Raw genomic sequence first — 12776 nt, 5'->3', positions numbered from 1 at the left:
ACACACACACACACACCTGATCTTGTAATCTGTAGAATTTAGAACTGTAGGATCCCCTATATGTGTGCTACACATCAGAGACTGCTACCCAGATAGCTGACTGTGTGTGGGGTGCACACAAGGGATTTTTAGCTTAGGTGACTCTCCATCCAGAGTGCATGTTGCAAAAAAAGCTTCCTTGTGGTTAACTGCCAAAACATTTGCAACTGAGTACTGGAGTTTGAAGTGCTACTAAAATGCAGTGACTCTTATGTAATACTAGGTACAGAAAGCTGGCTGATATCTGAAAGTGGTAGTAATGAGATTTTTGGGGAAAATGTATGTGTTTATTGAAAGACTAGGCTAATGGGAAATGGAGATGGTGTATTTGTTGCAGTAGACGAGAAACTCAAATCCACCAAGATAGAAATGTAAGTTGCATGTGAGTTTGGTTTGGCAAAATACTGAATCAGGGTCGTCATAAAATTGTGACTCACCTCCTGATATAATGAAAACTTTACAGAAAACTGCCTTTTGCTTGTATAGTAAGTTCGCTAGTCATCATTGGAGTTGTCAGCCATCCAACAGTCAACTGGCAAAATTACAGTTTTGTTAGTGGAGTGTGTGACAGGACATCTTGTGAAACATTACTAAATGCCTTCTCTGAAAGCTACTTAGAACAGACAGCTTGGAACACACTCAAATTGGAAATATTTTAGAGCTGATGGCAGCAAGTAGACCTGAACTCTTTGAGGATGTCCGCATCAAAACTAGTTTCAATGACTATGATGCGGTTGTGGCAACAACCAATGTACCAAGGACAACTAAAATAAGCAGAAAGATAGATATGTTCAGTGAACTACATAAAAAATCAGTAGTGTCATATCTCAGTGAGGAATTTGAAACATTCATCACAGGGCAGGAGCATGTGGAAGAACTATGGCTCAAGCTTAAAAGAAGAGAATGACATACTCCATGCCTACCAGCTGGATTCTGAAAACATCAGTCATGTGAAACCCAATTCTCACTTTTCTCACGACATACTGACAAGCTCTGGATCAAAGCAGACAGGTAGATGCAGTATATCTTAATTTCTTAAGTATTGGACTCGTTACCACAACTAAGCTTATTGTCTAAAGTACAATCATAAGGGCTATCATACTCATTTTGTGACTGGATTGAATACTTTTTGGTAGGGAGGACACAGCGTGTTACCTTGGATGGAGTGTCATCATCAAATGTAAAAGTAAATTCGGGTTTACCTCAGGGAAGTGTGTCTTGATCCTTGCTGTTCGTGTTGCATATTAGATACCTTGCAGACAATATTGGTAGTAAGCTAAGACATTTTGCAAATGATGCTGTTATCTATAGTGATGTATGTACTATCTGAAAGAAGCTGCATAAATATTCAATCAGATCTTGATAAGATTTCAAAGTGGTGCAGAGACTCTTAAAATGCAATCAGTCTACAAAGGACCATGTGACCCATTCTGGAATATTGTCAAAGTGTATGGGATCCATGCCAAATAGGACTAATGGGGGATATTGAACTTTCTCAGAGAAGGCTGTCACAGACGGTCACAGGTTTGTGTGACCGGTGGGAGAAAGTCACAGAGATGCTGAAGAAACTGAACTAGCAGACTCTTGAAGATACGTGCAGACTGTCCCAAGAAAGCCTACTTACAAAGTTAAAAAAAAAAAAAAAAAAAAAAAAAAAAACCAGCTTTACATAATGACTCTAGGAATATATTACAACCCCCAATTATTGTTCACATTGGAATTGTGAGGACAAGATTAGATTAATTACAACACACAGAGGCATTTAAACAAACATTCTTCCCATGCTCAATATCTGAATGGAGCACAAAGAAAACCTAATAACTGGTACAATAGGATGTACCATCGGCCATGCACTCTCATCAGTTTTTAGAGTATAGATGTAGATATGACTCCTAATTTTTTACTGTATCTTGTAGCTTTTTTTGTGCGTGACATAGTTTTTTTAGTTTTTAATTTTTTTGTCTGTAACTGAAAGATCCCTAACTGTAATCTCTTGCTTATATTTTCATTGATCTATTTGGAACCTCTGCTCTTGCTAATGTGTTAATTTCATTTGTAGATGTGTATATGTAATTTTTAAACATTCATGATGCTGTTTTATTGATTGTGCTGAACACATTTATTATCTTGTGTTATTCCTCTGTTTCAGTATTATTTAACAAGATTCTCTATTAAAGGTAGTCAAAATGGTGCGACAAAAACGTAAACACTCAACAGACAGTACAGGTAGCTGTGATGATAGTAGAAAGTGTCCACATTTGACCAATTTAATGTTACCAGTAGGTCAAGAGGTTGTGATTAAGAGTGAGCCCATTGATGCACCTGCAGAGGAAAGTCCCACATATCCGAGCAGTGATGTTGATGACGATGCTGGAATTGATGTAGATGAATCAGAATTTTATAAACACCTTAAAATGGAATTGGACAGTGAAAATGGGAGTAGTAGCAGAGATTCCTGGGATGAGAGAATAGCAGACAGCAGAAATATTAGTACTGAGAAAAAAGAAGGGCAACAGTCTCAGTGTGAAAGCAGTCCATCTGAGGAAACAACTGTTGATAATAACAAGATGATGAAGGAATTGACATTACAAAGGAAAGACAGTATAGGAACAAAGACTGTAACTCAGGTTAATGAAAACATTAGTAATGCAGAGGACAGTGTTGAGTCACAAGTGTGTACTAACACTGTCACTCAAAATGGGAATGAACATTGTACTGAAGAAAGTGATTCCACAAAGGAGATAAATATTTCTAGTGAAAATCTTACTGCAGGCAGGGAAAGAGAGAGTGCGGCACGCGAAATGAGCCGTGTAGTAGCAGAAGAAAGTGAGTGCCACAAAGAAATAGAGGAAAGTATAAGTCATACAATAGTAGAAGAAAGTGGAGATGAAAGAAATGACGATGATGAACATGATGGTACCCAAGAAAGTGATCAACAACAAGGCAGGGACTCTTCCTGTGCTGGAGATGAATCCATGGCATTACGAGAGTTTGATGTCCTGGATGAATTTGACCATAATGATGAAGAGGACGATGACCAGGATGATTATAACCAATCGGATGATGATTCAGATGTACCTGATGAAGAAATAGAAGCTATGTTAGAGGAAGGTAAGCTGTAAGTATAAGTATTTCTGTAATACATGTTGTGCCCTTTGATTTAATAGCAGAACACATTGCAGTAAAAAAAGTTCAATAGTGTTCTAGAGTTAATTAAATCACTAATGGAGGCTTACAGTGCCGAGTGATTCTGTAATATATTTTCCTTGTTACTGTCATCTGTACTGAATTACATTTTAGGTCTACCTGAAGAATTCAAGAAGAAAGCTAAAAATGGAGAGAATGGAGAAAATGGGGAGAACGGTGAACCAACATTCAAAGAAAGGAAAAAAGTTGTTTTAGAAGGTATTGTGTTTTACCTTATGAATAAATTTTTATATATTTTGCACTGCTTGGACATAATTATCTAATCCAACATAGGAGTAAAAAAGTAAATTGTTACTTCTAAATTTAAACTAGGTTTTAAAGTTGGGGTGCATTCCACCAGTCCCACATACCTCCTTGATAATGCTAAGTGGCAAGCACTGCAGTGAATTTGGTATTTGGTGACAAACTGGGTTTGTAAAAGCTGATAATGTTCTCAAGCTGAGGACAAGTCAGTGCTACCAGTCCTCTATTACCATAAGCTCTGGCGCCATGCATGGTGTGGTGGTACATTGGTGGTGGAACATTGTGTGTCACATGGAATGAAGATCTTGGCTTAATTATTCAGACTGAAAAAGGCTTAATTATACAGACTGCAAAAAATACTCCTCAACTTCAAAATGTGCTATTTACTGATGATGTCAGTAAAATCCTTTTGGGTATTGGGACACATCACTTTGTAATTTTGAAACAACTCTGCATGAGGTGCTTTCAAATGAAACCTGGTCAGTGTGTCTACCTTTGCCTTACACGTAAGGTTGGCACCACATAACTGTGGATATCGTGGCATCATCTATTGGTAGAGAGACTGACGCATACGCACCATTTGATGTGGCATAGCGCCAGTGTGGTTTCACACTGAAGAGAAGGTGGCCACAGAAGTTATTGTCCACTACTGAGCATGCAGGTGAGTAAGCAGGAACAATGAGTGATTAGATTTTTTTGTCAGCAGAGGGAGTTGGAGGCCGTGAAATATATCGACGGGTGAAGGCTGTGTACGGAGAGTACAGTCTGAGTCGTTCATGTGTTGTGGAATGGCGCAAATGATTCCTTGAGGGGGCACCGCCAACACCATAATGTATCAACACTTGAAGTTTCGAAAAATCTGTGTACAGTGGGCTCTCCACCAACTGACTGCCGAGCAACGCAATACTCGAATGGCGCTGTCTTTGAGTCATCTGCAACTTTATCATGAGGAGGAATACGGATTTCTGTCGCGTATTGTCACAGGTGATGAAACGTGGTGTCACCAGTTTGAAACGGAAAGCAAGCGTCAGAGCAAGCAGTGTAAACATAGACATCACTACCTACAAAGAAATCAGAGGCTGTGCACACCAGCCCTGGTAAGGTCAAGGTGTGCTTCTTTTTTGACCACAAGGGCCCAGTGCTTGTCGATCTCTGGAATGGGGAACCACCATCAATGCCCAGCATTATCAAGCCACTTTACAGAACCTTAGACGAGCCATCAAGTCGAAACGCCAAAGCATGTGGTCCAATGGTATTATCCTCCTGCATGATAATGCTTGTCCGGGCACAGCCAATGCGGTGAAGATGACATTGCAGCAGTTTCAGTGGGAAACGCTGGAACATCAGTCGTAAAGTACCGACCTTTCGCCGTGTGACTTTCATGTGTTTGGACCTCTAAAACAAGCTATTCGCGGACATTTGTTCACAACGGACAACAAAGCAATGAAGTATGTAACTGGGTCCAGGCCTGGATCCGACTGCAGCCTGTTAGCTTCTTCAAGGATGGAATCAACCTGCTAGTGTTGCAATGGGATAAATATTCCAACAGTTTTGGCGACTATGAGTATGTGTACTGTGTATAACTACAGTTTTGTTACCATTACTTACACTAGTGACCAGGTTTCATTTGAATGCCTCGTATAACAAAAATGATGTTTTGACCAATTCTGCAACTGTCCTCTTCTGGGTAGTGAATTAGGGATTGGACTTTCATGCAGTAATAATCCCTTAAATGTGTATGCCTTTATGCGCCAATAAATCTGAAATGTGCACATAAACTGTTTACATAAAATTATATAAAAACTGAAGTGGCATCGTGGTAGTACAAAAATGACTTACATAAATCCCTGTAAATGATTGACAATGAAACATTAACAAAAATGCAGGAAATCTTCTTAACAGCAGACACCAACTTGTCAACAGGATGAAAATTTGTGTGACCAGTTTCGGCAACACAATGTAACTCATGAGCAAGGCAAGTTAAATGTGTGTTATTGGGAAATATAACTTTGAGAGCTGCATCAGTCACAGACAGAAATGCACTCTCATATCGAATGCCATTTGGCTATAGTAAATTCATGAAAGCAATAAAAAAATTGGGAAACTGCCAAGCTATTTGTCATTTGAAACTGCTCTGTTGCACATACGTACAGTACAGACCATACATTATTGTCAAGAAATGCATTTACAATATTTGAAATAAACCATCCCTCACAGTCTTGTTTCGCCAATTGACACCCATATAAAAATATTTTGAAACTGATCCCTTATTCTTTTAACGGTTTGGTTGTAGCACCACTGTACATAATTTCAATGCCTAGTGGATTCGTCTGGCACTTCACTCTCTGTATACCTTTCAGTTAAATTTCTAAGAACAGGATTGGTTAATTTCTACAGCAGTATATCTACTGACAAAAAGGCTTTGCACAAACCAAAAGAAAAAGATGAAAAAGTACTGGCAGAACATTCACCTAACATCTGGATGAGAGTAATTTTCATGAATTTGCATTGTACACTGTCTTTGTGTTTGTAGGTGTCCACATGCTGAACTACTTGGAAACGTTTTTCAATATTAACTATTTTTTCTCATGCATAGTAATGAAGTATTTTGCCATCTGTCATTATCATCTCCCCTTCAAACTCCTGCTTGTACTGTTGCAATCTAGACTGAATACTTGTTTTTGCTTTTTGCATCACACTTAATTGTGAAGAACTTAAAACACACCACCAAGCCACTAGTTAGCGGTCACTGCTCACCACAAAAGTGAACTGATTTTCTGTAGACAGAACAAGGAGTCAACTGAAGTAAGGTGACTGAAGAAGGCTTCACAAATGAGCCATTAATCACTTTAGTGTTGTATTAATTTACATGTTATGAATATTATGAAACGAAAAATTAAAAAAGATTGCATACAAATTAAATAATAATGTTAAAACAGGTACTTGGTGTTACATTGTAGGCGGCTCCAAAAAAAAACACAGTTCCAACTAACCCCTTAATATCCATGTTGGTTCAGCTTTGCAGGGAGAGATCAGGGAAGTCCAGGAACCAAGGCCATGTACTACATGACAAAATGCAAAGGGTAATTTCAAGCAGTGAATTGGGAAGAAGGAAAAATCGTAAATAAATATGTAAAAATAACCTTTCACAACAGCTGAACAAGAGAACACACAGTTTAAAATATCCATTTGTTTTAAAAATAATAAGTATTTTAATTAAAAACGTGCAAAATGTGCAGCACAATTAAAGATTTCCGAAAATAGATGCTTACTCACAACACAGACAAAATATGCATTTATATGTTGTATAAAACCATGCTTTAAAATGTAAGGGAAGTAGATCAAACATATTATCCAAAGAGTATACTTCTTGAATAATAGAAAGCTGCTGGAAAGCAAATAGTCTTCTTGAAAGTAGATGGTTCAGCTACAATCTATGTAGAGTTCAGCTGCTACTGATTTACTGTGCTGTGCCCCAACACAGAAGTTCTATTTGACCTTCTGTTTTTGCCACCTCTTTACATCCACACTGAAGTTCGTAAATTCCTGCAGTGTGGAGAGTGTCTATGGAATTCTTTGTGTGGCTTTATTGATCTTGGATATTGCAGACACACTGAAATATTTGCTTAATTCCTCCATGGCACAGCACTTTGCCTATGTGGTCATTGATGCGTTTCATGCATGGGAAGGGAATTTCCTACATTATCCCTTAGATGTGTCAGCATTGATTCTGGAACACTTTGTTAGGAACTGCATTTTCTTGCATCTATAGTTCACTCATTTCACCTACATACATTGTAGTGTCCGTGATTATTGTAGTGTTTCCTGTAGAAAATTTCTGTGCCACCAAGAATATTTGGAATACAAAACTATGATGATGAGGACTGCCCTGTAACACCAATTGTCTGTGGGATCAATTTCCTCTCATCCTGTTTTGTGTAACATCTGGTCCACAATTCATGTCACCTGGTTGATCACAAACTTATACATTCAGCAATCCACAAATTTCATTGAGGTCATATGGAAACCTCTATGGATGTAATGGTCACCTTCGACATAAGATCTCTGTTCATGAATGTGCTTGTAGCTCAGACCATTAACCTCTTACAGGAGTAATACTGCCAGATATTTCCAAGTTGGCGTGCCTGTCATCAACTAACTTTAGTTGGTAGGGAATATGAAGTACTGTACTGCCACGTCTGTATTGTTGGCTGAGGCAAATTGATGTCACATTCATCACATGATCTAATGGAAAAGAATAATTATGCAAGTTTCATGCACTTGAATTATATTTGTAAAAAATCACACGTTGTGCAGGAAGCTGGGAATAATAGTGTTCCCTCTTTTCTGAATGTAGAACTATATAGAACATCTAGTGGCCAACTGGATATAAGGTGTGTAGGAAATCAATGCACGTCACCAGATATTTACATGTTGCGTTGCACCATCATCCAGCACCAAAGAATGCTGTGTTACATATGCTAACAGCTCGAGCTCGCCATATAAGGGATGTGTATAACCTTTAACATGAACAAAAGGAACTTTGCACAAGATTCTGTGCAAACTGAGACAATAATAAACTTCATAATGAGCTGTGAGGGCCATTGAAGACAATGTAGATAACCAGGAGAATAACTCCTGTTGCTCACTTACTGTACATGACCACATAGCTAGTCGCTGTGCTTGAGGAATTGAGGCAACATTTCAGAGCAGCCACATCTGAGATCTGTTGAGACCACAGAGAATTACGTATATGCTCTCTGCACTGCAGATCCTTACAAACTTCAGTGGGAATGTAGCAACATTTGTTTTGGTAAAAAGTTTTGGTCATATGTAAAATCACTAAGTGGACCAAATCATCTATTCATCAGTGTCTGTAAATACTTCCACATCTTTTAATGTGTTTTTCCCAGCTGCCAGTTGGTGAGTAAATCATCTATTCAGTCACTCAAGGCCATATTGGCACCACAATGGAAGATGATAGACAGAAAGCCAAAATACTGAATTTGGTCTGCTGAAATTATTTTCGTGTGGAATATCATAGTACAGTCTCTCCATTCTAGGCCAGTCAATGAAGGAAAATTAGGGTAAAAAATAGTAGTCACAAATATTTGTTCAGTAGTATAAGGGAATGTCATGAAGACCAAACTAAAAACCCCACCTGGGAGGGGGGATGAAGTGTGGGGTTGGTGGGGCTTTTAAAGGTCACTTTTTTATGTTTTCCGGTAATAGCGGAAAACCACAGTGTCTAGAGTAAATGTTTCCCGATATAAAATTAAACTACATTAAATTTCCTGCAGAAAATGGCCTGTTCATTTTTTCTCTAGGACTAATAGTTTCCACGTTGCAGGGGATGGAAGAATTATAGATTATTAAAAATATTATTTTAAGAAATAGAAGAGGATGTAGATGAAGATGAATCGGGAGATACGATACTCCGTGAAGAGTTCGACAGAGCACTGAAAGACCCGAGTCGAAACAAGGCCCCGGGAGTAGACAACATTCCATTAGAACTACTGATGGCCTTGGAAGAGCCAGTCCTGACAAAACTCTACCAACTGGTGAGCAAGATGTATGAGACAAGCGAAATACCCTCAGACTTCAAGAAGAATATAATAATTCCAATCCCAAGGAAAGCAGGTGTTGGCAGATGTGAAAATTACCGAACTATCAGTTTAATAAGTCACAGCTGCAAAATACTAACACAAATTCTGTACAGGTGAATGGAAAAACTGGTAGAAGCCAACCTCGGGGAAGATCAGTTTCGATTCTGTAGAAATGTTGGAACATATGGGGCAATACTGACCTTACAACTTATCTTAGAAGAAAGATTAAGGAAAGGCAAACCTATGTTTCTAGCATTTGTAGACTTAGAGAAAGCTTTTGACGATGTTGACTGGAATACTCTTTCAAATTCTTAACGTGGCAGGGGTAAAATACAGGGAGTGAAAGGCTATGTACAATTTGTACAGAAACCAGATGGCAGTTATAAGAGTCGAGGGACATGAAAGGGAAGCAGTGGTTGGGAAGGGAGTGAGACAGGTTTGTAGCCTCTCCCCGATGTTATTCAATCTGTATATTGAGCAAGCAGTAAAGGAAAGAAAAGAGAAATTTGGAGTAGGTATTAAAATCCACGGAGAAGAAATAAAAACTTTGAGGTTCGCCGATGACATTGTAATTCTGTCAGAGACAGCAAAGGACTTGGAAGAGCAGTTGAACGGAATGGACAGTATCTTGAAAGGAGGATATGAGATGAACATCAACTAAAGCAAAATGAGGATACTGGAATGTAGTCGAATTAAGTCGGGTGATGCTGAGGGAATTAGATTAGGAAATGAGACACTTAAAGTAGTAAAGCAGTTTTGCTATTTGGGGAGCAAAATAACTGATGATGGTCGAAGTAGAGAAGATATAAAATGTAGACTGGCGATGGCAAGGAAAGCGTTTCTGAAGAAGAGAAATTTGTTAACATCAAGTATAGATTTCAGGAAGTCGTTTCTGAAAGTATTTGTATGGAGTGTAGCCATGTATGGAAGTGAAACATGGTCAATAAATAGTTAGGACAAGAAGAGAATAGAAGCTTTAAAATGTGGTACTACAGAAGAATGCCGAAGATTTGATGGGTAGATCACATAACTAATGAGGAGGTATTGAATAGAATTGGGGAGGAGTTTGTGGCACAACTTGACAAGAAGAAGGGACCGGTTGGTAGGACATGTTCTGAGGCATCAAGGGATCACAAATTTAGCATTGGAGGGCAGCGTGTCAGGTAAAAATCATAGAGGGAGACCAAGAGACGAATACACTAAGCAGATTCAGAAGGATGTAGGATGTAGGATGTAGTAAGTGCTGGGAGATGAAGAAGCTTCCACAGGATAGGGTAGCATGGACAGCTGCATCAAACCAGTCTAGTCACAGGACTGAAGACCATCGCAACAGCTACAACAGTATAAAGTTAGTGTTTATTATTAAATGCAGTGGGTCAAGAACAAATATTAAATGTGTGTACCATGTCTAAGTGCATTAGACCTCTGTTAAGGGAGAAATTGTGTTCTGGTGGTGTAACATGGTAGAGAGGCCTGGTGGAGTGTAGAATTGAGAGAGAGGTCTGACCTAGGTCAGCTGATTGTGACCATGGACGTCCCTCCTTCACATGCCTGCAAATTGAAGAATGAACAGGTGATTCTCCACTGTGTCCACCCCATTGTGTTGGAAGAAGCAACTATAGGGTGATTCATAAGGTTATACTGAATCCCCTGCAGTGTATTTTACACAAAATGTGTTAATGTTACATGGAATACAGATAGGAGGTACTGATAATGCTAACATAAGAAACACATATGGACAGAATCTACTTAAATCTCTGCAGGCTGTTCTACACTGCTAGAGGAGAAATTTATGCTTAATCATCCTGCAAAGCAGCTGTTGTATTCTGTCCAGGAAGTCAGCTTTCCCCATGACAAATGCTGCTTGCTTTTCAGTTTATAGACTGTCTCTCCCCAGCATTTCATGTCCAGTTCTCTAATGTAAGTAGACAAAATAACTTCACTGAGCTCATGTTAATACAGTGGAGTTATTTTGTTTATTAAGTGAATACTTATTTGCAGTTGTTAAGTGAACTTTTATGTAAAATATATTCCTATAAACAATGTCTGTGAAGTGTATAATTTGTGTGCTGTTGTGAGTGGTCTTTGTAGTGCTGATGGGAAAGGGATTGGATTGATAAATGTGGTATCTTGCTCCTGTCTGTTGTTGAAAGCATACAGTAAAGCTGCATAATTTTGTTGTGGTCACTTGGTGGTGAATAAATGAATGACCAGAAAGTTACTGCATTTCCCTCGCCATTAAATGTGTTGCTGATAGACTGCATAAACTTCTTCCAGTCAGGGAATTGCTGGCACTTTTAAAGTGGGCTGCACTGAGTGGAGCCACTTACCACACATCCACAGCATATCTTATAACGTGGATATGAATATGGCCAATGGATTGTGACATAATTTTCATGCCTATAATAGTAATCTGCTGTAATGCATTGCTTGACATACATTGAAATATCTGAAGTTCCATAACAGCTAGTTGACCTACTTCTGTTCAGAGGTAGGCAGTTTAAGTCTCTGTTCTTCAGAGGGCAGGAGAGCTGAGGCTGGGGCTAGTGATAGAGACGGTGAAATCGACATTATCGAATGCATTTTGACAGTGTGTTACACTTGAGACACCTCTTTAGTGTGCTAGATAGTTGACATCTCCACCTGTTGTACTTTTTTACGTAATAGTTCACTTAACATCTGCAATAAGTATTCATTTAATAAACTGAAAATAACTCCACTATATGAACACAAGCTCAGTGAAGTTATTTTGTCTACTCACATAAGCGAGCATTCCAGGAAATTCTGGAGAGATATGATCTGTCTGAAAAAGGAAAAGTGAGTTGCAGTCGTGGCGGGAGAAGTTTATTTCCTTGGAACAATGCCAAGCTGCTCTACGGAATGACTAAGACTAAATTTCCCCTCTAGCAGTGTAGAACAGTCTTCAGAGATTATTAGTGTTGTTATTGTTATTGTTATTATTATTATTATTATTATTATTATTAGTAGTAGTAGTAGTAGTAGTAGTAGTAGTAGTGGTGGTGGTGGTGGTGGTGGTGGTGGTGGTAACGCGTATCTGTACTACATGTAGTGTTAATAAAATTTGTGGAAAATAAAAATGCCTGTGCGCTGCATCGCCATGATTTATAGAGCACCCTATGGTTGCTCAGTATAACTTTGTGAAACACACTGTAATTTCTTCTTATAACTTGGTGGAGTAGACTGAATGGGGAATCACCTGCTCACTATTCAGTTTGCAGACATGAGAAGGAAGGAAGTACAGGTCCAAAATCCAGTGACCTCCACCCTATTACATCATCAGAACACAATCGGACATTAATACAGGTATACTGGATTTAGACATGGTATACACATTTAAAATTTTTTCTTAACCCAATCGTTTAACAGTAAACATTAATTTTATACCATTAAAACATTATTTTTAATAATCTGTGGTTTTCCATCCCCTGCAGTGTGGAAACTGTAAGTCCTAGAGGAAAAAAAGAAAAAAATGAGTAGGACATGTTGTGTAGGACATTTAATGCAATTTTATTTAGTACTGAGATACATTTTCACTTGAAGTCAAAGTTTTCGGGTTGTTCGAGAAAAACGTACAAAAGTGGGCCTATAAACGCGCGCCCTCCACCCTCACACTCGCATCCTACCAGTGGGGATTTTTAGTATGTTGCTCATGATACTTAT

At 38.6% G+C, this 12776-nt stretch overlaps 1 protein-coding gene across 1 annotated transcript in view; it reads left to right on the top strand.

Annotated features, from left to right (window-relative positions):
- LOC124545263 (microprocessor complex subunit DGCR8) overlaps positions 1-12776 on the top strand; it is a 239163-nt gene that overhangs the window by 73389 nt on the left and 152998 nt on the right. Inside the window, exons 2-3 of the mRNA XM_047124142.1 lie at positions 2189-3150; positions 3340-3444. Of these exons, the coding sequence (XP_046980098.1) occupies positions 2226-3150; positions 3340-3444 (1030 nt within the window). The 5' untranslated portion in view covers positions 2189-2225. The remainder of the gene's footprint in view (positions 1-2188; positions 3151-3339; positions 3445-12776) is intronic.

Source organism: Schistocerca americana, chromosome 8, assembly GCF_021461395.2.
Source record: "Schistocerca americana isolate TAMUIC-IGC-003095 chromosome 8, iqSchAmer2.1, whole genome shotgun sequence".
Taxonomy (NCBI): Eukaryota; Metazoa; Arthropoda; class Insecta; order Orthoptera; family Acrididae; genus Schistocerca; species Schistocerca americana.
Note: the sequence above shows the minus strand (reverse complement) of the source record. Positions and strands in the feature narration are given on the sequence as shown.